The sequence below is a fragment of the Lynx canadensis genome, chromosome B1 (assembly GCF_007474595.2).
Source record: "Lynx canadensis isolate LIC74 chromosome B1, mLynCan4.pri.v2, whole genome shotgun sequence".
Taxonomy (NCBI): domain Eukaryota; kingdom Metazoa; phylum Chordata; class Mammalia; order Carnivora; family Felidae; genus Lynx; species Lynx canadensis.
In genome coordinates, this window is record NC_044306.2 from 35,154,430 (window position 1) to 35,180,744 (window position 26,315).

General features: G+C 36.2%; 1 protein-coding gene across 5 annotated transcripts in view; it reads right to left on the reverse strand.

Annotated features, from left to right (window-relative positions):
• The window catches only part of PPP3CC (protein phosphatase 3 catalytic subunit gamma), a 104,046-nt gene that overhangs the window by 25,627 nt on the left and 52,104 nt on the right, over window positions 1-26,315 (reverse strand). For all 5 annotated transcript variants that reach the window (XM_030312415.1, XM_032592844.1, XM_030312414.1 and 2 more), the window contains exons 4-10: window positions 26,125-26,236; window positions 14,199-14,344; window positions 12,648-12,787; window positions 7,484-7,561; window positions 7,303-7,397; window positions 3,397-3,522; window positions 2,596-2,667 (exon numbers count right to left, since the gene is read on the reverse strand). In XM_030312415.1, coding sequence (XP_030168275.1) covers window positions 2,596-2,667; window positions 3,397-3,522; window positions 7,303-7,397; window positions 7,484-7,561; window positions 12,648-12,787; window positions 14,199-14,344; window positions 26,125-26,236 — 769 coding nt within the window. The remainder of the gene's footprint in view (window positions 1-2,595; window positions 2,668-3,396; window positions 3,523-7,302; window positions 7,398-7,483; window positions 7,562-12,647; window positions 12,788-14,198; window positions 14,345-26,124; window positions 26,237-26,315) is intronic.

A 26,315-nucleotide genomic window follows, 5' to 3' on the forward strand; every position in this document is an offset into this window, starting at 1 on the left:
CTAAGGAGAGGTACAGGTTGATATGAGACAGCATGACAGGGGTATTGGATCTAGTCAGGGAGGTCAGAAATGTCTTCCATGAGGATGTTACAATAAGCTGAATAAGAGCTGACTAGAAGAGAATGGGACAAAGGAGGTTTGCATGAAGAAAATAATATTCTATATAGAGAATCAATCATATGGATATATCATAATTGAATTACCCACCTCTCCACTGAGGGACATTTAGATTGCTTTGAATCTGATGCTATTATAACAATTCTTTAATATATATATTTGCAATCCTTTTATATATATATGTGTGTGTGTGTGTGTGTGTGTGTATATATATATATATATATATGCAATTTTTGGCATAATTTTATAAGCATACCTTTATGATCATCAAGAATCCTTTCTTAATACATATAATAGAGTTCACAATAACTTCCATGTCCACTTAAATTTGAATATAAATTCTACTAGATCTATTTCTTCCTCTTCCTCCAACTTAAATTCTTTATTTCGTTTTAATTTTCCTTGTCTGTACTCTTTCCTCACAAAGAATTGGTTCCTTCTAGTGATCTCTTATCTTACATAAAGGTACCCACAAGCTATGCTCCATCTGCTCCTCACCTTCACTGTGGAATCTAAAACATAAATATGTTTAAGACTCTATCTGCCCAAAGTAGGCTAGGCTTTCCCTGACGTAGATCATTTATCCTAACAGTTGAGTGAATCACTTTAGCACACAGCTTGGAAAATGAGACAGCCAGAGTTTTGAACTCAGGTACCACCATCTTTCCAAAATCTTCTGCATTCTGCATTCTGCAGATAAGTTGGGACCTAACTTTAAAATCAACCCTCAGGGCGCCTGTGTGGCTCAGTCAGTTAAGCGTCCAGGTTGAGCGTCCAACTTCGGCTCAGGTCATGATCTTGCGGTTTGTGAGTTCGAGCCCCACGATGGGCTCTGTGCTGACAGCTCAGAGCCTGGAGCCTGCTTTAGATTCTGTGTCTCCCTCTCTCTGCCCCTACCCTGCTCACATTCTGTCTTTGTCTCTCTCAAAATAAATAAACATTAAAAAAAATATATATTTAAAATCAAACCTCCCACAACACCCTAGGAAAAAAATATGTGGCTATATATATAACAAAATATTACTACATAAAGATCCCTCACGCCCACAGGCCAGTAAGAAAAGCAAAAAACAAAAAAACGTGCACATAACCCAGTAGGAAAATGGGCAAAAGGTATGCATTGACAAATTCACAAAAGAAAAACATATATGGTCAATAAATACAACAAAAAATGTTCATTAGTCATCATAAAAATACAAATTAAAATATAAAAAGCATCAGATTATAAAAACTATAATTGGAGAGAGCACTATGAACTATGCATCACACACAAAAAATATAACCTAGTACAACCTTTCTAGAGGTTATCTGTATCTGATTTAAATTATAATTTCTAGAAATTTATCCTATGAAAATAATCAAGAAAATGTTATTCTCAACATCTTAATATTGCTTCCTTTCTTTCATACCATATATCAACATCTGACTTGCACTTATCTATTGTTTCTCTTTCTTTTTTTTTTTTTTTTTTTTAATTTTTTTGTTTCAACGTTTATTTATTTTTGGGACAGAGAGAGAGCATGAATGGGGGAGGGGCAGAGAGAGAGGGAGACACAGAATCGGAAACAGGCTCCAGGCTCTGAGCCATCAGCCCAGAGCCCGACGCGGGGCTCGAACTCACGGACCGAGAGATCGTAACCTGGCTGAAGTCAGACGCTTAACCGACTGTGCCACCCAGGCGCCCCTGTTTCTCTTTCTTCCACTAGAATATAAGCTTATTGTATGCAAGGACCCAAACAGTACTTGCCATATATTAGGCATGTGATGAATAGTGGTTGTTGACAGAATGTATAAAGATTTATCTTTAAGAATTTTCCAAACTGTGGGGTTTTAAAACAAAAATGTTGGAAAAATCCAACATCCAACAGCAGGGGACTGATTAAAACAAAAAATTATCAACAAGGACAACTATATAACTGTTAAAAATTAGTCTACAAAAAAACTATAGGGGCACCTGGGTGGCTCAGTTGGTTATGCATCTTGACTCTTGATTTTAGCTCGGGTCATGATCTCATGGTTTGTGAGTTCAAGCCCCACATTGGGCTCTCTGAATGTCCAGTGCAAAGCCTGCTTAGGATTCTCTCTCTCCCCTCTCTCTGTCCCTCCCTGCTTGCACTGTCTCTCTCTCTCTCTCTCTCTCTCTCTCTCTCTCTCTCTCAAAATAAGTAACTATAAATGTTTGTGATCCTATTATATGACCTCATTTTCGTTAAAAAGAAAAAATGGGAAAATATATGCAAAGATAAAAGACAGGTAACACAATATCACATCAAGATGTGAACAGTGGATATCTATGAGATGGCAGGATTATAGGTAACTTTTTTGTTCTTACTTACGGTTTCCTGTATTTTTCAAATTTAATTTTTCTGGAACGAACATAATTCTTTTTTAATAAGTCAAAAAAATTATTCAAAACGAACTAAAACCAAAACCAAAACTTCTTCATTTCTAGTTCAAATGAGAAAAAGGCAAGTTTACCTTCAATTTCATCTTCGGAAATCAATTCATCATCAGAGCATATGTTGAGAACGTTAACCAGCATCTCTGTGACTATACAATAAGACAAAATAACCCAAAATTTATACAATTATTAAGGTACTTTCTCTATAATGATGTGGCTGACTAAACATACATGTTAAATAAACATAGACAAAAATGATTTGTCATTATGCTACTAAGAGTATTCATAAAGAGTAGCATTAAATCTAGACCTTTGGGTTTATATAGAATTTGGGGAAATTACTTGCTTCGATGAAAGTTCGGTCTTGATGATTCTATTGCATTAATTACTTGATTTCATGAGACTGCTGTCCAGAACCTTTTCCTCACTGATATGTACATGAAAAGATTTCTTCCCACTTTATAAAGAAGTTAAGCCACCATGTCTATGTCCAACAGACTTATTTTATATTTGCATAGCTTATTTGTATAGGTGCACAAACAAAATTCTAAGGACAGTATTTTCTTTTTAAATATCTTCACCACTGAAGAAATCCCTGAAGGAATGGTGTAGTGACTTATGTTATTTTAACATCTTGATCACAGTAGGATAGCTATTTTAAGTTGATATTTACAATAAGAAGAACATAATCGACTAGAACTTTAACTTAAAAACCAAGTACCATTTAAAAACCTTTGTAGAGAACAAAGAAAATTCGAAAATACTTCTTATAACTTTAAGAAAAACATTTCTGAACCATGAGGAGACTCATGCAAATATAAAAGTGTACTCCATTACTAATTAAGACAACTGATAGCCCAGATGCTTTAGTTCCTTACCTTTTTCCCCAACAAAAGGCAAAGACCATGTGAAAACATCCATAAAGTTTGGAAGCCAGTAGGGGTGTGGAGAACAGTTAAACTGCCTGATATTCATGACATTGTTTTCATATTTTAACACAGCAGCTAAAAAGGAAAAAGCAAGAGAATCTGGCACAGAGGAACATGACATAGCAACTGGCATGCTTCATACAGCTGCATACCTACTAAACAGAATTTAGGAACTTACTCTCCATTTGTAAATTCAGGCCTCGGTATTTAAGAGCAGATGGAAAATCTTAAAGCATTTTATACACCTCATTCTTTTAAGAATTACCCCAAGGAACAAAGTTACCTGAAGATCCCATATAATAAAAGTACAAAAGAAACTGAGCTCTGAAACTTCAAAGGGCCACTGCACAGTAACCATCTATAGAAATCTCAGGTTCCACGTTAGAAAAATGTTGTCATAATTTCCCTTTATAGGCCAAATGGTTACAATTACAGCTCTCTTTTGAAGGCAAACATTTTTCATTAAATGAACACAGCCTATTTTGCTAGTCATTATCCAGAGCCAAAGATTTTATAAACTCTGGGAGTTTATAGCATAGCAATTATCAATTCACAGTGGGGGATACAGATGGTAAACTTAGAGCAATTTACAAGGCTCAAAAGTAGATTAAATAATCTACATATATAAAGAGGATTAAAACAGCCATCTCTCCTATACACAGCCAGTATATTGCTAGCACTGTATAAATGTTTAAATTAACCAGTTTATTTATTTGTACACATACTTTGGTACCAAACTAATTTTCTTTATATTTTAAAAGTTTTGAAATCCAATTTCTTGGACTTCACCATGAGCAAAAGCACTGTGATGTTGTTTGCATTATTCTCTTTACTCTTACTGTGATCACAAATAGAATCGGGTATGAAGTACTCCAGAAATGAGGTACAGGTCATTCCCTGGTTCCCGTTTCTTTGCTTATTAAATGATTGCCTAGTGTGCTCAAAATGTAAGTTACTGGCTGTCTAAAATGTACATCATGAAGAAAATACATGAAAGTAGGATTGCCTGCTCTTAAAAACCTGCCACTAGATACAATGTTTTCATGTATATGTATTTTATTATGCATATATTTTACTCAATAATTCCCTCAATCTACACAGGAAAAAGAGGGGAAAGGTGGGTCTTTACAGTGGATAATTATAAATGAAAGGATAAAAAAAATTGTTTTTGTATAGGTTCCCAGTGGAAACAAAAAAAATAGGAATAGAAATCTTTAAAAATTATGACTTAAGGACCTTTCACATAATCATTGGAACTAAGAATTACTTGTTGGTACCAATATGCAAGAAAGAAAAGCAACAGAAGAAGAGAGAGAAAAAGAAAAGGGGAAGTGAATTGTCTTGCAAGACAAGTGGTCTTGTCTTTCAAGAAAAGAAGTACTTCTGTGGGGAGTAATTGAGTACCAGCAGACATTGGTTCAGATGCCACATTTTCTTTTTCCTAAAAAAAAAATTTTTTTTGAGAAAAAGCAAGGAAAATAAGAATGTTTCAAGATAAAGTTACCAGTTATATCAAAGTCAACAGAAAATTCCAGTAAACTGGACTGTGACTTTAAAAGTTTGCTAAAGGAATAATCAAGATCAATACCAGGTTAGAATGGGCCAAAAATGAGCTGGTGTTCAGTGAGTCAGTAAAATGACTGCTGTTTTGGGTGGCACGTTTTAGTTGAGCACACCAATAAATCCACCGTGCAATCAAGAGACACACTTACCAGCTGAGGTCTAAAAAGGGAGAAGGGACAGTCTTCATCACAAATATGAGGACTATAGCCACTAAGTGTCCTTGAAGAAGTTACCAACACAAGCAACACACACCATTCACAATGGAAGAAACAAGAACAAAACTAAGTCTCTAATATATTGGGCATATTAGGAAGAAGGAAATAAGAAACAATGGAGTTAGGGAGAAGCTGAGTGTTGTGGCTAGACAGCTAAGACTCAGAAAAGAATGACGAGATGTAAAGAACTATACGGCTGGGGGAGAACTTAAGCCAAAGAAGTGTTTTTAAAAATGAATAGGAAGCCACTGAAGGACACACTAAGATGACTGATTCAAATCAGATTGAAATGAGATGTGCCATTCCATAGTTTCCCTTTACACAGGCTCAGGTTATGTAGTGAGTATACTGTGGACTGCTTTTAAACTTGACTCCCCACCTGCATATACAAGGTATGACTATAAAGTAATGAGACTTAAGAAACCACCAACTACAAACACACCAGACCTTATATATGAGATGAGTGTGGTCCTTTGACATAGTCATACGAGGCACAACTGTAAAATGTTATAGTACTACAGCAATGTAGAGTTTCATGGATGCTTTTTAATATTTATTTTTATTATTCCAACTTATCTTCAACAACCCTATATGGCAGGTATTTTAAAGATACACTGAGGCTCAGAGAAGTTAAATATCTTATTGATGTGAAATTAAGTGTCATGTTTACCGTGGACTGAAAAGTGAAGCAGGGCTAGACTAGATTTTCTGACTCAGCTTATTAGTGCTCTTTTCAATACACCTTGCTGCCTTACCGTATATTTAATCCAAAGATGCTGCCATTACTCAAAACATTTTTGGAACTCCTCTTGTGGAATTGCCTCCAGACCCATTTTATAAGCAACACAAGAAAAACCAGTCTCATTACCCTATAATCATACCTTGTTTCTGACCCCAAATGGTACCATCTAGCTTGATCACTCACCTTATTCACCAGTCTTGACTCCGAATAACTTTTGGCTGTTCCAAAAATCAAATCCACCCTCAAAGGACGAAGGTTTCCCATCACTGAGGATAATCAAAAGAATGTGTCGCAGATTCTGAAGGCAATGCCAAAAGAGGAGTTCCAAAAACGTTTTGAACAATGGCAGCATTGTTGGAATAAGCGTGTAGCTTCCCAAGGTAACTACTGTGAAGGGACAATACTCACTTGGATATATACGTTCTGGCATGTTTGTATTAAAGTTCTATTATTTTATAGTCATACTTTATAAACAACAAAATAGTTACAGAGGATGTTACAGAGGATATTACAGAGGAAGTCTGCCCTGCTACAAAACTTACAAACTATGAATCTTAAAAAATTAAAAAGAAAGAAAGAAAGAAAGAAAGAAAGAAAGAAAGAAAGAAAGAAAGAAAGAAAGAAAGAAAGAAAGAAAGAAAAAGAAGATTTCAGGGCACCTGGCTGGCTCAGTCAATAGAGCATGTGACTCTCAATCTCAAGGTCATGCGTTCAAGGCCCACATTGGGCATACTTAAAAAGAAAAAATTTCAATAGGATAAAGTCTTAGAATGAGAACTTCTGGACTGAAGGCATATTTATATTTAATCCTCTTTTTTAATATGGGAAATTGAGGTTTAGAAAAATTACATGACAGACCTAAAGTTACACTACTAGTTTCTGGCAGGGATTGGACTAAAATGATTTTTCTTAATTTTTTATGGCATTCACTCTGCCTGTACCATTCCTCAAGAAAACCAAAAACAGCTTAATAATGTACAAACATTAAAACACCAAACAGTGACATTTTATTGAGGTACTGTTACAAATAAATTCACCAAAACTAATAATTTATGGTGACTATTCTAACTTGAACCTGAAGTAATTTATTTGTCTTATATTTTGATTCAGGAGTACAAATCAAACCTATTATTTATTTACAGAGCCCAATACTCCTTAGGAAATGAAAACCAAGCAGTAGCCTAAATTCTAAGTTTCTTGGCCTTTGTTTCAACTAAGACCTCTTTTCTTTTTATTTAAAATTTACATATGTTTTAAAACCACACACACATATGATTAAACTAGAGCTCACATTTACTCACAAATTCAAACTCAAATATCGCTGGACTCTTTTACCTTTATTGTTATAGACATCTAGGTAATTGGGGGCAGAGAAAATTGTAATGAGTGATGGAAAGCCTGTTGTTTGGCTCTTCCTGTACATTCGATACCTGGAAGAGAAATAACAGTCCGTCTGTCTTAATAATAAAGGCAAAAACTCCACAGTGATATCTGGTACAGTATAAATCTAACTTACCCAGCATCTTGGGCTTCATGGGCTCTGATTATTGATAACAAATTATTGTTCTGCAAAAATTCACAAACTGCAGGGTAACTGGAATAGAAAATTAGAAAATATAAATCCAGTACTAAAACAACTGTTTTTTAATAGGAGGAAGGGGAAAAGTCAAGATGACATTAGTTGAATTTGTTTCAAAAAGACAGGTTTTTGACATACCACTGGACTTTTATTGTTTGATCGTTTATTTGAGAGACAGAGAGAGAGAGCAAGCAGGGGAGGGGCAGAGAGAGAGGGAGACAGAATCTGAAGCAGGTTCCAACCTCTGAGCTGTCAGCACAGAGCCTGGCGCAGGGCTCAAACCCACAAACCTCAAGATTATGACCTGAACTGAAGTTGGATGCTTAACCGACTGAGCCACCCAGGCACCCCACCACTGAACCTTTATTTATGGCTTAGCAATCATCATTGTTTTTCTACTTCATGAATATAACTCATTCCAGATCAAATATACAGGTAACAGATAACCTTACGACAGAAAAAAAGCTCCTTTACCTTTTAACTGTCTTTGTCTTAATCCATAATAATACAAAACCAAAACTTTTCTTTGTGTCTTGATATAAAAAAAAGTACCAGGGAGAGGGGGAGAGAGAGAGAGAGAGAGAGAGAGCGAGAGAGAGAGAGAGAGAGAGAGAGAGTGTGAGTGTGTGTGGTGTGAGAGAGAGAGAGACAGAGAAAGATTATTAGTTGCTAAAAATTGAATACACAATTTTCAAACTATCAAATGGCTTGAAAAGTTAAAGAATCTACTAACAGCTTCACAGGTAATATCTATGCCAAATTAATATTATACAGGAATATTTTAGGAGTAAATACAAATATTACACCCAACCGTATTCTAATGAAAGGTCTGATATTTACATCTGCTCCTAACATTCTCTTTCAGTAATGTTATCTTTCTACATTTAGAAATACCTGATAGGAAGAACTGGAAAATACCAAATTATCCTGGAATTATCCAAGTGTTAATTATTTACTTTATCATTATTTATTTTGAGAGAGAGAGAGAGAGAGAGAGAGAGAGAGAGAGAGAGAGAGCACTAGCATGGGAAGGGCAGAGAGAGACAGGGAGAGACAGAATCCCAAGCAGGCTCAGCATCGGCAGTGCAGAAGCCAGTGCAAGGCCTGAACCCACAAACTGTGAGATCATGACCAAGAATCATGAGCTGAGACCAAGAGTTGGATGCTTAACCGACTGAGCCACTCAGGTGCCCCAATTATTTACTTTATGTTTAAATCTTTGTTTCTTATGATGCTCATTAGAAAATATTAACTTTTAAAATAGATTGTACATTCATTTGGTATAAAATTGAAAGATACAAATGATTATACAATGAAATACCTCCCTTCTCTCGTTTTTTTTTTAATTTATTTATTTATTTTTAGTAATCTCTACACCAAACATGTGGCTCAAACTCTCAACCCCAAGATCAACTGAGCCAGCTAGGCACCCCAAATGCCTTCCTTCTTCCTACATCTAGCTTCCAGCTACCCTAGAAACAACCAATGTTCCTAGTTTCTTTGAGTACTCTTTAAAAGATGTTCTACAGGCATGCCTTGGAGATATAGTTGGTTCTGTTCCACACCACCACAACAAAGCAAATATCAAAATAAAGTGAGTCAAATGAATTTTTTTGTTTCCCAGCGCATGAAAAAGTTACGTTTACACTATACTGTAGTCTATTGAGTGTGCAATAACATTATGTCTAAAAAACAATGTACATATCTTAATTTAAAAATATTGCCAAAAAATACTAACCATAATCTGAGATTTCAGTGGTTTTAATCACTGATCACAGATCACCATAACAAATATAATAACAATTTAAAAAGTTTGAAATATAGGGAGAATTACCAAGATGTACACAGGGACATGACATGAGCAAATGCTTTTGGAAAAATAACACCAAGAGACCTGCTCAACACAGGATTGCCCCAACCTTCAATGTGTAAAAAAAAACTCAGTATCTATGAAGTACAATATAGCAAAGTGCAATAAAACAAAGTATGCCAGGATTTTATATCAGTGTACAAAGGTTTTTGTTTTCTTTTTCTTTTTTAAAAACAGCTTCACTGTATAGTCTGGCACGTTCCATTGTCTGAATATACCACAAGGTATTTAACTAGCCTTCTATTGAACATCTAGATTGTTTTAAATTTTTTATCATAAATAATACAGCAGTGAGGGGTGCCTGGGTGGCTCAGTTGGTTAAGTGTCTGGCTTAAGTGTCAAAATTAACAGCATGGAGCTTGCTTGGGATTCTCTCTTTCTGTCCCGCCTCTACTCATGCTCTTTCAAAATAAATAAACATTTAAAAAGATAATAATACAGCAATGAATAACCTTGAACCACTGACCCCTGAATAATGTAGGGAGTGCTAACTCCCTGCACAGTCAAAAATCTGTGTAACTTTTTATAACTGTGTAACTGTATAACCTTTTTTCACATGTATTACTCTTTTGAAGTAGGCGCCATGCCCAATGTGGGGCCTGAACTCACAACCCTGAGATCAAGAGTTGCAGGCTCTACTTACTGAGCCAGCAAGGCACCCCTCATGTATATAACTTTTGACTCCCCCAAAATTTAATTACTGGCCTGCTGACCAGAAGTATTACCCGTAACAGTCAACTGACAGATATTCTGTATGTTGTATGTATCATATACTGTATTCTTATACTAAAATAAGCTGGAGAAAATAAAAATGTTCTTAAGAAAACCATATGGAAGGGGGCGCCTGGGTGCCTCCGCCAATTGAATATCTGACTTCGGCTCAAGTCATGATCTCATGGTCCATGAGTTCGAGCCCCATGTCAGGCTCTGTGCTGACAGCTCAGAGACTGAAGCCTGCTTCAGATTCTGCGTCTCCCTCTCTCTCTGCCCCTCCCCCACTCACACTGTCTCTGTCTCTCAAAAAATGAATAAACATTAAAAAAAATTTTTTAAAAATCATAAAGGAGAAAAAATACTTTTATAGTGCTGTATTATATTTATATAAAGAATCCATGTAGGGGCGCCTGGGTGGCTCAGTTGGTTAAGCATCTGACTCTTGATTTCAGCTCAGGTCATAATCTCATGGCTCTCACGATCTCTGTGATGACAGTGTAGAACCTGCTTGGGATTCTCTCTCTCTCCCTTTCTCTCTGCCTCTCACCCACCCTCTCTCTCTTAAAATAAATAACTAAACTTAAAAAAAAAATCCATGTATAAGTGGACCTGCATAGTTCAAATGCATCGTGTTCAAGAGTCAGCTGTACATACATTTTACACATTTGCACATTTATATAGTTGACTCTTGTTATTTGCAGTAGCTATGTTCTATAAAGTTGTTGCAAAAACAGAATTAGTCAAAACTGAACCACTGCTCCTAGAGAAAATACATAGGGTCCTGGAGCCTCTGGTCACATTTTCATTAATCAATCAATACATAACCTTGTTTTATGTGTGTTTCTGTTTAAGGACATCTTATTTAATACATACTGTTGATTCATTAACATGGAACTCATGGACAACAATGTCACAAATCATTCCTGAATTAGGTTTATATAACATACACGTATTTTCTCTGCAAGGCACATCACAGCCTTCTTACACATAGAAATACCAGATAGCACTTAAGCACTATGCTTGGGGGCCATTTTACATAGCAAATTGCCAACAAAAAATGTGAAAAATGTTGCACTAAATAGATCACAGAAAGAATGGTATAATGATAGTCTTGTAGTATGAAAGCTGGAAAAAGAAGGCAGAGCAGCTCCTTGTTAACCTCAGTTAGGAACACACATGGGGTTACTTGAATTTTGCATCACTCTGCATGTGTGCATGTCTGTGAATGACCACGAAAGTGTTTAAGTGGTGACCTTGCAGTTACAAGTAATTCTTAGCAAGTAGGCAAATTTACAGCTCAGAATTCATAAATAACGAGGATTGACTTAAGGCTATAGGATTACATTTTAGAAGGAGAACTCCTGGTTCAAAGGCCCTGGGTGGACATTTATAATTGAGAGATATTATCAAGCTGATCTCCAAGGAGACTGTACCAGTTTATACTGTACAAACAATAACAATAAAAAAATAAATGATGCTCTATATTTTAAGCAATGTAAAGAGAAGTAAAAAAAATTTTTTTTAATGTTTATATTTGAGAGACAAGACAGAGACAGAGAGACAGAGCACGAGTTGTGGAGGGGCAGAGAGAGAGGGAGATACAGAATCTGAAGCAGGCTCCAGGCTCTGAGCTGGGAGCACAGAGCCCGATGTGGGGCTCGAACTCATGAACCACGAGATCATGACCTGAGCTGAAGTTGGACGCTTAACCAAGTGAGCCACCCACGTGCCCCAAGAGAAGTAAAATTTAAATGACTCAAAAAGGAATAAAACAAGGTTGCTTAGAAAAATCTTAAAACTATGGCAATTTTGAAGTTCTTTACTTTTTGTATGTGGATTTCACTTCATGAATATATTATCTTAGGCAATTAACAAATTTTTTAGGGGACTACATTTATGCATTACTTGTCACAGTAAAATATTGGAACTAAAAATATTTAGACTTCAAACCTCCCTCTACCTCCCTATTTTTGAACGGCAGAACACAATAAAAGCTCATGTGAGATTTAAGACAACAGCCAACTTCCAGGAAATGTCCTGGGCTTAGTTCACAATGTCCTGTTCTTTTTATATCTTTGCCTATAGCAGTGGTTCCAGAAGTTGGAGAGCTTTTAAAAAAATAACAGGATTTTCCTGTCTCAGACCTACTCAATCAGAATCTCTGAGGGAAGAGTCGACAAACCTTTATTTTTAAAAAAGCTTATCAATGATGTTTGGGAACAAATAATCAAGATTATCTAGAGTCTGAAAATAACATTTAAGCACTGCAAGATACTCTGTTCAATCATGTTCAGTATGTTACACTTAAGTATCATGAGGATATTCATATATGAGGACATAATGCCAATTAAGATATAAAACACAAAACAAACAAGAGTTTTCTGCCTTCTGTTAATTAAAAAATTAAACAGAAGGTCCGATACTATACAAATTAAAGATATAAAATACTTAAAAATAATTTGATGAAACATATTGCAATTGCCTTTCCTAATTTTATAACTTTGAGGATTAGCTTACCTGTAAAAATAAGAGCACCCTCGGACAGTGTTGTGGGTATAGTGCTCCAAGGTCTTTTCACTGCCATAATCCTCTGAGGGATCAGACCAAAGCAGGTCACACACTGGCCCAAAGGCTGGAGGTTCTTTAAACCTGTCTAACTAGAAGACACACAAGAGCCAAAAGAAGAAAAATCATGAAAGCAAAAGACCTTTTGGAACCTGGTATGCATCAAAAACCCAAAAGCCAAAAACCTCCCACCCACAAGAATGTATTAGGGGAAAAAGCAGCAAGCACCTTAAAGAACTGTTCCTTTAGGAAGAATACAAACACTTAACAAATTTGGATATACAATTTTTATTATCTTCTTGAAATAAATTTTTATAAATATCTCTGTCATCTAAGAAAAGGACTGCTTTACATCCTAATATTAAAAGCAGTACTCATTTAATTCGAATGTGAAATCAACCACTATAGAGATATACTATTATTGAGAAAGGCTATGGAAAGTCTTCATTTCAACTGCCTAGGTAAGCTAAGGTTACCATCAAAGGAGCAAAGGTTTTACAATGGTTCTGTTCATTTTTTACCTCATCCCAATGGAGATTTCTAGTTTTATTTTGTAAAGGACTTTCATCCTTTCCATTCTATGCAGTGGAGGCATTTCAATGTAAGTTATCAATTTAAAGCCTTTAGTCACTGCTGCTTTGGTTAGCAGCGTAAAAACCAAGACAAAATGAGTAACTAAAATAGCTGAGGACTTCTACTAAGTGAAAGGAGAGTGTTTTTTTAATACAGTTGGTTCAGAATTGCGAAACTCAAGACTTACGATGTAAAAGAGAAATTCTGGTTATTTTAAAGATGATAAGGCAGCAGAGATGTAGGCACACCCTCTTACCCTGAGGAAAGTAACTTTAATTCAGAGAAAAGTTTTATAAACAGAAAAATCTTTACTTTCAGTACCTACATAGACAGGTAAAAGAATACAAAGGTAGAGAAAAGAAGATGGTAATGTAGAACAGAAGTGAAAAAAGATTGATCATCTTTTTTTGAAGTCCTGAAAATAATAATCACCAACTCACGCAAGTATAGCAACTTAAACTCTATCATTTAAAATGTCAATGTCGACAAATTTCAGAGCTGGAAGTCCTCAGACCATCCATTCTAACTTCCTTATTTCCCAGAGAAGAAAATGTGACTAAGACTTAAGGGATTTGGTCAAGATTGCACAATTGACTGCAGGACAGGGATTAGAATCCTGATTTCCTTCCTTTCGTATTGCTACACAATTTATTTAAAGTCTCAGGACTGTACCCAAAATATGTTATGTTCCTACTTGGTAAAAGTACAGATTTCATTAAAATTTACAGAAATTTTCTGGAATAGCAAAATATTATCAGTAGTTATCTCCCAATAATGAGATTGTTGGTGATTTCCAGTTTCTTACTTTTGATTACCAGTATTTAAAAATTTTCAGACGGAGGCATATTAGCTGACTGCAAAAAAACAAAAAACCAAAAAAACTGAACTAAAGATATATATACTCCATGAGACTAATGAAAGATTACTTACTTTCCTAATGTCATCTAAACTAGTAATTTCAGGTGACATCCCTCCATGTACACACAGAAACTGCTGGTTTAAGAGGGCAGCAAGAGGAAGACAGTCAAATGTCTCCATACACGCATCATACACCTGTTCAGAATATTTGATTCGACCTATCAAAAAAGGAAAAACAGTCAAAGGAAGAAAAGCTAAAATTTACCATTATAGGACAGAAAATTATGAAGCTACTTCAAAGCCATTTATTTCAGGCAAATTTGAAATCACAGTCATCTTTATAAAAATACTCTTGAGAAGTTGTGGATAAAAGGTAAAAAAAAATCTCCTTAAAGACAAGTGTGACCTTGGATTAACTTTCTATCTCTTTTGCCCTGGAAACCTGATAAGGTGAATGTCAGCTGTGTTACTAGGCAACATTGCTTATGGTAAAAATCACTCAATTACCTGGTGGGAAGCTATAGCTTTGAACTTCTGAGTGGGATGACTCAAGGTATGTCCCTAGGGGACCCTGGAATCTATACCAATAAAGCTTCTATGGGAGATATTAACAGTTGTACTGTATGAGGCTTCTAACCCATGGTGGCTCCCTGATCTGCACAATGTGGATGTTGTTTTCCTGCACCTGAACTGTGACTTGGAGGGGGTTGGGGAAGGAAGAAGTGAAAGGCAGAAAACCTTTGGACTGCTATACCCACTCCTATGAGGACTACTCCACTGAAAAGGGATGCCTAGCACTGCCCCTTCCTGGACTGTATCCTCCTAAGTAGATGAATGCCAGTATGGCCCCTGGCAGTCCTGTAAGCCTGAATATTTTGTTGGGTCTAAAAAGACTCCTTGGGGGTACTGAAGACATGCAAGTGGAAACTGATGTTTTAAAAGTAATCAATAAAAAAGCCTGGGTGGCTCAGTTGATTGGGTGTCTGCGACATTGGCCTAGGTCATGATCTCGCCATTCCCAAGTTCGAGCCCAGCATCGGGTTCTGTGCTGACAGCTCAGAGCCTGGAGCCTGCTTTGGATTCTGTGTCTCCATTCTCTCTCTGCCCCTCTCCCACTCATGTTCTCTCTCTTTCTCTCTCAAAAATAAACATTAAATTAAAAAAAAAGAGTAATCAATAAAATATCAATAATCTTTCTTTGCTCATGATTTTTAAAGTCTTTAAGTAAATTTTGTCCTGATTCTATTTTATGTAAAAATGCTCATCTTAATGAACTGTATTTTGATGTGGTTGTCATGTTGGGGCTAAAGAACAAGGAAATATTCCAGTGAGCAGAGGGTAGGGTCTCCACAATTATCCAGAAAGAATCCATCATAAACTAACAGATGAGAAACTGAAAGATGGCTTTAGTTTAAAAAGAAAGGGAATATTTTCTTCTTCTTTGGCCTTGAATTTCAGAGTCAAGTCATGCTTGGAAGGGCATGTTGGTAGAGAAGGCCAAAGATCATACAGGCAGGCAGCCCTACAGAACTGAGCTCCTTCTCTTCCAAGATTCCGTGAAGATGAAACAGAGCCTACAGGACCTAGAGCTACAAAGCTACAGCAAGCGAGTTAGATTATGCAGTTGATAATTATTTGTGTATTTCCTTCTTGTATTTAAGTATCAGTGCCTGGTTGTGGCAAGCCATGGGAGAATAAAGTGAAGGGTAATGGTCTAAATTTGGGCCAGAGTACAATGCATGGTTGACAGACATGTCTGGAGAGACATTCCTAAAGGGAAGGTATAAACCAAGAGACCATATTTGAGGTTATAAAGCTTTCTATCCTTGAATGTGAAGATTTTCTCTTTATTGTCAAGATTTGAGGACACTAAGGGAGTTTGTGGGTTCCTTTAAAAACTTTCAGAGCATTCTGTATTACATGACAGCAGTTCAGATCATCTATTTCACAACATATGCTAACTCTATTAAGACAACCAAGTTAATAGGAGCCAGATCTTAGGCATCTTTACATCTCCTTACAATTACATCCTTATATTCTTTTTATTTGAACACTATTAAATTTTGGCTATTATGAAAGTAGATTCATATTGGCCATAAAGTCTATGTAAGAAAAAAAAATCAAACAAAAAATCCTTTCATTTGTGGCCAGTGATTGACTTTTTCTCCTGAAAATCCTTATAGCCAGAGTTCCCTCTGTTGTCAATGTCAATAAGAAATTCCCTTATAAGGGCAGCCTGCGTGGCTCAGTCAGTTGAGTGAATGACTCTTGATTTCAGCTCCAGTCATGATCTCGCAGTTTGTGGGATCAAGCCCCGCACTGGCCTCAGCACGGAGCCTGCTTGAGATTCTCCCTCTCTTCTCTCTGACCCTCCCCTTACTCCTGCGAGCACGTGTGCTCTCTCTCTCTCAAAATAAATAAACTTAAAAAAAAAAAAAAAAAGAAATTCCTCTGTAAGAGTCTTAAGCTTGCATATAGGCAGGGATTTTTTTAAATTGAAGTACAGCTGACATGCAATGTCATATTAGTTTCCGACGTACAACAGGGTGATTCAACAATTCTACACATTATGCAATGTTCACCATGATAAGACTAGTTGTCATCTTCATCATATAGTTATTACAATATTATTGACTATATGCTCTATGCTATACTTTTCATCCTTGTGACTTATTTATTTTCTAACTGGAAGTTTGTATCTCTTAATCGCCTTAACCCATTTGGTCCATTCTCCCATTTGTTTCCCCTCTGGCTACAGATTTGTTCTATGTAATGAGTCTGTTTGTTTCTGTTTTGTTTTTCAGATTCCACATATAAGTGAAATCATGGTATTTGTCTTTCTCTGTCTGATTCTCTGATTCATTTCACTTAATATAATATCCTCTAAGTCCATCTATGTTGTAACAAATGGCAAGATTTCATTCTTTTTTTTACGGCTGAGTAATATTCCTGTGTATGTATGTGTGTGTGTGTGTGTGTGTGTCTGTCTGTCTGTCTTCTTTATATATTTATCTATCAAGGGATACTTGTGTTGCTTCCATATCTTGACTACTGTAAATAATGCTACAATAAACATAGGGGTGCATTTATCTTTCTTTTTTTTGTTGTTGTTTTTTTACTTTTTTTTAATGTTTATTTTTATTTTTGAGACAGAGACAGAGCGTGAAGAGGGGAGGGAGACACAGAGAGAGAGAGAGGGAGACACAGAATCTGAAACAGGCTCCAGGCTCTGAGCTGTCAGCACAGAGCCCGACGCGGGGCTCGAACTCACAGACAGTGAGATCATGACCTAAGCCGAAGTCGAACGCTTAACTGACCGAGCCACCCAGGCGCCCCTGCATTTATCTTTCAAATTAGTGTTTGTGTTTTCCTTGGGTAAGTATCTAAGTGATAGAATTATTGGATTGTATGATACTTTTATTTTTAATTTTTTAAGGAAACTCCATAGTGTTTTCCATACTGGCTGCACCGATTTACACTCCCATCAACAGAATCCAAGGGTTCCCTTATCTCCCCACCTTTGCCAACACTTGCTATTTCTTGTCTTTTTGATACTAGCCATTCTGACTAGTGTGAGGTGATATAGCTCATTGTGGTTTTGGTTTGCATTTCCCTGATGATTAGCGATGTTGAGCATCTTTCATGTGTCTGTTGGCTGTATGTAGGTCTTCTTTGGAGAAACCTCTATGAACGACTCAAAAGAATTCCTTAGCTTACTTCCAAAAGAATACCAAATCTAGAGAAAGATGGCAAGCAATACAGTATCTTACCTCCATTTTGTACATTAAAACAGGAGGTTACACAAGAAACAAGTGTTGGTGAGGATGTGAAGAAAAAGTAACCTTTGTGCACTGGTGGTGGGAATGCAAACTGGTGCAGCCACTGTGGAACACAGTATGGAGGGTCTTCAAAAAATTAAAAATTGAACTACTCCATGATCCAGTTATCACACTACTGGGTATTTACCCAAAGAATACAAAAACACTAATTTGAAAGGATATATTCACTCTTACATTTACTGCAGCATTATTTACAATAGCCAAATTATGGAAGCAGCCCAAGTGTCCATCAACAGATGGATAAAGATGTAATACACACACACACACACACACACACACACAGGAATATTATTCAGCCATAAAAATAAGGAAATCTTGCCATTTGCAATGACATGGATGGAGCTAGAGAGTATAATGCTAAGTAAAATAAGTCAGTCAGGGAAAGAAATATCATATGATTTCATTTATATGGAATTTAAGAAACAAAAGAAAAAAGAGAGAGAGACAGAGAAACAAACCAAGAAACTGACTCTTAACTATAAAGAACAAACTGATGGTTTCCAGAGGGGAGGTGGATAGGGGGATGGGTGAAACAGATAAAGGGATTATGACTAATCAGGACTCCTGGTGGCTCAGTTGGTTGGGTATCTGACTTCTGCTCAGGTTATGATCTCATGGCAAATAGGTTTAAGCCCCACGTAGGGCTGTGTGTTGATAGCTCAGAGCCTGGAGCCTGCTTCAGATTCTGTGTCTCCCTGTGTCTCTGACCCTCCCCGACTCGGGCTCTGTCTCTCTCTCCCTCTCTCTCTCTCAAAAATAAGCAAACATTAAAAAAATTTTAAAAAAGAGTACACTTATGATGAGTACTGAGTAATGTATAGAATTGTTGAATCACTATATTGTACACATGAAACTAAGATAACGCTACGTTAACTATACTGAAATTAAAATAAAAAAATTTGATAAAATTTTTTCAAAAACCCAGGAGATGGTGAATCAAATTAAGCAAAAAGGAGTTAATGCTATATTAACACATGACCAAAGTAGTTTACAAAATGCTATTTTCTTTAAAAAAAACTTTTTTAAGTTTATTCATTTTTTTTTTTTTTCTGAGAGCATGCACACAAGCAGCAGGGAAGGGCAGAGAGAAGGGGAGACACAGAATCTGAAGCAGGCTCCAGGCTCCAAGCTGTCAGCACAGAGCCCAATGCGGGGCTCAAACACACAAACCCACTAGATCATGATTTGAGCCAAAGTCAGACTGAGCCACCCAAGTGCCCCAAAATGTTATTTTCTTAAAGTATATGAATAGGTATATAAATACCAACATATTTGTTTTCTGAGGGGTTAGACTGAAGATGATATCTATATATTTTGTTTACTTCGTTTATCTGTATTTTCTCCAATGAATATATAACTTTTATAGTAACATTTATTATTATATTACCTTTATTTTTGAAATTTGTTGCAGGCTCACAATTCATCTGTGCCATCAGGGAGCTATGTGTTCTACACAGCATGGTGGTCAAGAAAATGCAGTTTGGAACCTGACTGCCCTGATCTGAACCTTGGCTTACTAGTTGTGGTACTCAGCACAAATTACTTCATGCCTTGTGCTTTGATTTCCTCATCTATAAATGGGCATAATAACAATACATATCTATGTTACAAGATTTCTGTGAAGATTAAATGAATTCATATATGTAAAATGCTTTGATAATGTCTGGCACACAGCAGATACTATGTAAGTGTTAACTAATAAAATTATTTTATCTTCACAGAAACCCTATGAAACAAGTGCTATTAGTATCGTCCTTAAAAAACTGAAGGAACTGGGCCTACTTGCCCAAAGTTGCAAGCTAGTAAGTGGCAGGACTGGAAATTGAACCTGCTTATGCTCTTAATACCATGTGATACTCCTCCCAATCATTATTTGAAATGAAATATCTACTAGGAGAATTTAAATAGCCAAATATGTAATTCCCAAACATTAAATTAGTTGACTCAGTGTTTTATTTTCATGACAAATTTTAAGCTACATCTCATAAAACAATCATTTCTATAATAAAGGAAAAATGCACCTCAGTCACAGGGATCACACAGATGATACAAGTTCTAACTAGTATCAATAATATAACATTCACAAAACAAAATTTCAACAATATTCTCTAAAGTGATTTTGAGGGGCTTCTGGCTGGCTCAGTTGGTGGAGCATGTGACTCTTTATCTCAGGGTTGTGAGTTCGAGCCCCACTTAAAAAAATAAAATCTTAAAAAAATTTTAAAGAAAGTAATTTTGAGAGTCAGCACTATTTGTAAGAAACCATGACCTGGTCTAGCCACTGATTATACACTTGTCTTGATTTTCACTTGCTTTCATTATTTAAAAAAAAAAAAATTACATTTACATGGTTCAAAAGCAAAAGTCACAAAAGATTATATGGTGTCTCCTACTCCTACTCCTCCTACCCATTCCCTGAAGGCAACTAGTGTTACTAGTTTTCTGGGTGTCTTTACAAAGATACTGTATGCAAACACACAAGATGTGTACATTTATTCTCTTTTCAATATCCTTTTGCTTTTTACATAAATGGAAGCATATGTACACTGCTTTGCACTCACTTTTTGTACTTAACACATTTTGGAGAACATCTTTATACGGAGAGCTTTGTAATTATTTCTTTTATATCTACAGAGAATTTCATTTTAAGGATATACCACAATCTAACCACACCCATCTCTTACTACTATAAATAATACTGTAATTAACGACAAACAATATTTGTTTATTAAAAAAGAAAAAACTTGTCCAAAATATAAACTGTCATAACAATACTGTTTTCTTTTTAATGTTTATTTAATTTTTGAGGGACAGCACAAGTGGGAGAGGGGAAGAGAGAGAGGTAGAGAGAGTCCCAAGCAGGTTCGCACTGTCAGCGCAGAGCCTAATGCTGTGCTTGAACTCACTAACCCCAAGGTCCTGACTTGAGCCAAAATCAAGAGTCAGACAGTTAACTGACTAAGCCACCAAGGCACCCCTATTTTTTGTAAATATTTATTTATTTTGAGAGAGAGCACAAGTGGGAGAAGGGCAGGGAGAGAGAAGAGAATCCCAAGCAAGCTCCACGCTGCCAGCACATAGCCCCATGTGGGGCTCGATCCCAGGAACTGAGGTAAAATCAAGAGTCAGTCACCCGACTGACTGAGCCACCCAGGTACCCTGAGAGGAATATTTAAAGACCCCTGCAATATAAAGCAATTCAAAAATTGATGTAAGAGGGGCACCTGGGAGGCTCAGTCGGTTAAGCATTCAACTACAGCTCAGGTCATGATCTCGTGGTTCGTGAGTTCAAGTCCCATGTTGGGCTCTGTGCTGAAAGCTTGGAGCCTGGAGCCTGCTTCGGATTCTGTGTCTCCCTTTCTCTCTGCCCCTCTCCCACTTGCACTTTGTCTCTCTCTCTCAAAAATAAATAAAAATTAAAAAAAATTTTTTTTAAAGAATTGATGTAAGGAAAAAACAACTCCTCCCTTACAAAATATTCTAACTCCCTTAGAAATACTCTCAAGACTACAGCTGCACAATCTGGAACTAAGCATCACTTAGCAGTAATTATAAGGTGCTGATTCTAAAAGCCATGGTGGCCCTTTACGAGAGATCAGCTTATCACTGAAAATATCCATGCAAAGCAGCACACATGCTCCTTGCTTATAAGAACAAAATTTGAAATTATATTCGTGTATTTGTTCCAAGACTTATTCACATTTCAGATGTAGCATTAGAATGAAACAGGAGTATGTCTGTAGGTAAGAGAAGAAAAGAAACCTGGTTTAAAGCATGTGAAAAGCAAACAAAAACCGAAGATAAGAAATTCTGTGAAAAAATGAGAACACTTAAAATGTTTCCCAAACCTATTGTTCCATCTTCTAAAAATAGTCTGAACCAATTTATACTAGTCAAAAAAAGAACTCTGATAAAACAGAGGAAGAACTGGATAAAATGTTGCCTAAAAAAACCTAAACCTTAATTCAGAACAGAGGCATCCTGAGGCAGCTTTCTTATTACTTATCTATTGCTAAATACTAATCATTCTAGGGCCTTTGTCAACTGCTTGATATGCATTATTTAATTTTCCCAGGTAAAGAAAGAGAAGTGTAATGAGTAATATCCCCATATTTGGCTTAGAAAAATAATACAAAATAGTTGCAATTTTTCAACTATTTGGTGAAGTGGTTCTCAAATGAAAAATAGTAGATATTTTCCAAACCTCTGGAGCAGGTGTGCTAAACTGCTGCATGCAGGACAATTATCTGGGGTCTTTAAAAAGCCTCTTAAATGCTTGGCACCCATCCAGGTGGTTTTGAAGTTACCAGTTTAAAAGTTTATTACAGTAGTAGTACACGGTGGTGATGAAGCACAACTCCAGCAGCACCACAGGAAGATACAAAATCAAAAATACAAGTCCTGCTGACTCAACTCCCCACAGATAATCACTGCTATCAATTTCTTCTGCTCTCTCTCTCTATATATATATTCCTCGTGTGTGTGTGTGTGTGTGTGTGTGTGTGTGTGTGTGTCTGTGTGTGTATGCCCCTACACATTATGTATTTTTATTTTACAAAGGAGCACATCTAGGCCCACGGTGATCTTTCAATAGCTGCCTAGTATTCCATTTTTTAAAACATATTATCACTTATTTAAGCAGTCCCTTATTGATATTCAAATTCTCTCTCTCTCTCTCAAGGGTGCCTGGGTGGCTCAGTTGGCTAAGCATCCAACTCTTGGTTTCCGCTCAGGTCATGATCTCACAGTCAGTGAGATCAAGCCTGCATCTGGCTCTGTGCTGACAGTACCAAGCCTGCTTGGGATTCTCTCTCTCCCTCTCTCTCTGTCCCTCCCCCACTCACATGCATATGTGTGTATGCATGTGTGCTCGCTCGCTCTCTCTCTCTCTCTCTCTCTCTCTCAAAATAAATATTTAAAAATAAATAAGCCTGGGGCGCCTGGGTGGCTCAGTCGGTTAAGCATCTGACTCTTGGCTGTGGCTCAGGTCATGATCTCACAGTTTAAGGTTCAAGCCCCACATCAGGCCCTGCACTGACAGTGTGGAGCCTGCTTGGGATATTCTCTCTCTCTCTCTCTGTCTCTCTCTGCTCCTCCCCCATGCTCTCTCTCTCAAAATAAGCTTTAAAAATAAATAAATAAACTTTAAAAATAAATAAACAGCTGAATTTGTGGTAATTTGTTATATAGCATTAAAAAACCTATACAATCCAAAAAAAACCAAAACCAAAAACAAAACACCTATATAATCTGCATGATAAATTCCTAGAAGCCAAATTGCTGGGTCAAAAATTTTTACAGAAATTCCAAAACTGCTATTCAAATACTATATAGCAATTTAAACATTCACCAAGAGATCTAACTTAAAAAAAAAAAATTGCTGGTTATTACCTACTGATTTGAACTGTTTATTCTAATAAGTCCCAAGGGCTGGAATGATCTGTAGAGCAAAAGCCCACTTGTAGCTGACTGTTCTGTCAGAGGAATTTTTTTTTTAAGTGTTCATTCTCTAAAATTTTTTGTAATAAGAATGACCTTTCCTTTCAGGATCTACTAGGAGAAAGGCCATCATTACAACTGTCAACTTCAGTGTAGGAAGCTATGGTAACAAGAGTTAACATGAGCATATGAAACACTACCAAGTTGTATCAATTAAAGGGATTTTGGGGCCAAGGATTGGATAAACTCTTGAGTCTCAGAAAACAAATTTAAAAGTTTTTTTTTTTTTAAGTTTATTTATTTATTTTGAGAGAGAAAGAGAGAGTACACAGGAGGGGCAGAGAGGGAGAGAGAAAGAGAATGCCAAGCAGACTCCGCACAGCGACTGAGTGGAGTCTGATGTGGGGCTCAAACGCATGAACTATGAGAACCTGAGCTGAAATCAAGAGTCGCTCATTTAACCGAGTGAGTCACCCAGGATCAGTTTTTTTCAACTTTGAATATTTTGGGGGGAATAAAACTTTAAATATTTTATAATAGATTCCTCCAAGATAATCATTGGAATAGGACACAAAGTGAAATCCGATCAAACCATCAGTTATATGACATTAAAACATTTGTATATATTTATTATTATTTGAGGAAAGAAGCAGATTTTAGAGCCAGACAATATCCAAGAATTTAGTTCAGCTTCCTTATTTTATACAGAATATACTAAATTTTAGGAATGAGAAAAGGTAAAATTTTGTGGTTTTTATTTCAGTATTTTCTTTTCACCTTATATAAAAATATAAAACTTCATTAAAATATAAACTGATATATAATCTTTTTGGAGGGCTATTTAGAGTATGTATCAAAAAGTCTTTTAAAATGTTCATGCTCTCTGACTTAGTAATTCTCTTCTGAGAATTTGTGCTAAGATACAAATCCTAGATGATCATTCATTTAACAAATTAATTCAACCACTATTTTTAAACATCTCCAATGAGTTATTAGATACTATTCTGGAAAAATAACAGTGGATAAAACATGTCATCATGGAATTTAACTTACGGCAGGATAGGAAAACAACAAACAAATAAATATATTTTTTAAATATAAATTTAATTTTTTTAAAGAATGCTAAATAAAAAAGTTTTAAATGATTATTTATTTTTGAGAGAGAGAGAGACAGAGAGACAGAGTGCAAGAGAGGGAGGGATAGAGAGAGAGGGAGACACAGAATCCGAAGCAGGCTCCAGGCTCTGAGCTGTCAGCACCTAGCTCAACGTAGGGCTCGAACTCGTGAACCACAAGATCATGACCTGAGCTGAAGTCAGACACTTAACCAACTGAGCCACCGAGATGCCCCTTGAATATAAATTTTACATAAAAAAAATATATATATATAAATTTCAGGCGTTGATAGATACCATTAAAAAAAAGACAAGGTATGAGAGTAAAATGATGAGATCTTTAATTTAGAAAAAGGAACCAGGGAAGAAAGTCTCTGAGGAGATGACAAGAATGAAGTAAGGATGTAGGTCTTATATATAAACAGACAGCTATCTGGGAAGACAAGAAACAATAAGCACAAATGCCCTGGGGCAAGTTCTCTCAAACAAGCCCAATTTAGTTACCATCACACTGAATGTTAAGAGTCAACTGTGAGTGCTGGTCAAAGAAATGTGCGAAGGGGCGCCTGGGTGGCGCAGTCGGTTAAGCGTCCGACTTCAGCCAGGTCACGATCTCGCGGTCCGTGAGTTCGAGCCCCGCGTCGGGCTCTGGGCTGACGGCTCAGAGCCTGGAGCCTGTTTCCGATTCTGTGTCTCCCTCTCTCTCTGCCCCTCCCCCGTTCATGCTCTGTCTCTCTCTGTCCCAAAAATAAATAAACGTTGAAAAAAAAAATTAAAAAAAAAAAAAAAAAAAAAGAAATGTGCCAGTTTTTTTGTTTTTTTTTTTTTTCAAATGGTTTAGCAATGTTTTGCCTTTCAAAAAAATTCTACCTTAATAATAAGCTTTTTTTTACTAGTACAGTATGATTTATAGTTGGAAACAACAGAAATGTCATACAGCTGTTACTAAATTGGCTACATATATGATAGTGCATCAATAAGATGAAATACTTTTATAATAACATTTTTAAATCATGTTCAAAGATATTTAATGGTACTTAATGATTTAATTAGAAAAAGTTATATAAAATGTAAAGAGCAATTTATTAAACAGTACATTTAATAGTCTAATTTTTTTGAAAATATGTATAGATACATATGTATTTCAACTATTTCATGATAGGTTTTTATATATGCAGAAAAGAAGACTATATCTCAAATAGTGAGATAATAGTTATTATTTTTAAGTGGCGTGACTGTGGACAACTTTTATCTTCTTTGGACTTTTCTATGTTTTCCAAATATCCCAAATGTATTACATTACATAATAGGGAGAAACCACAAAAGATATTTTCAAAATAAATGTCTTAAAAGGTAGAATCTTGGTTCTTATCAGAAAATAAACAACAGAAACCATTTGGGTTCCATTAGTTTCTTTATTTGGTTTCTGTGCGATTCATTTTGGGACTGACAAAAGGGTAACTAAAAATGTTATGGGGCGCCTGGCTAGCTCAGTCGGTAGAACATGGGATTTTCGATTTCAGAGTTGTGAGTTCAAGCCTGTGAAGAGTAGAGTTTACTTAAAACAAACAAACAAAAAGGTTCTGGAAAAGTGATCATACTTACATTCCTGTTTGAAGGTGAAATATTCTGTAAGATGCCTGCACTCATGATTTCCTCGAAGCAGAAACACTGTTTTGGGATGATTAATCTTTAAACTCCACAAAAACAGCACACACTATAAAAAGACAAACGTAAGGATAAATTTTTATTTGTGACCATGACAACGCACAAAGACAATTTACGTGAATTCAAAT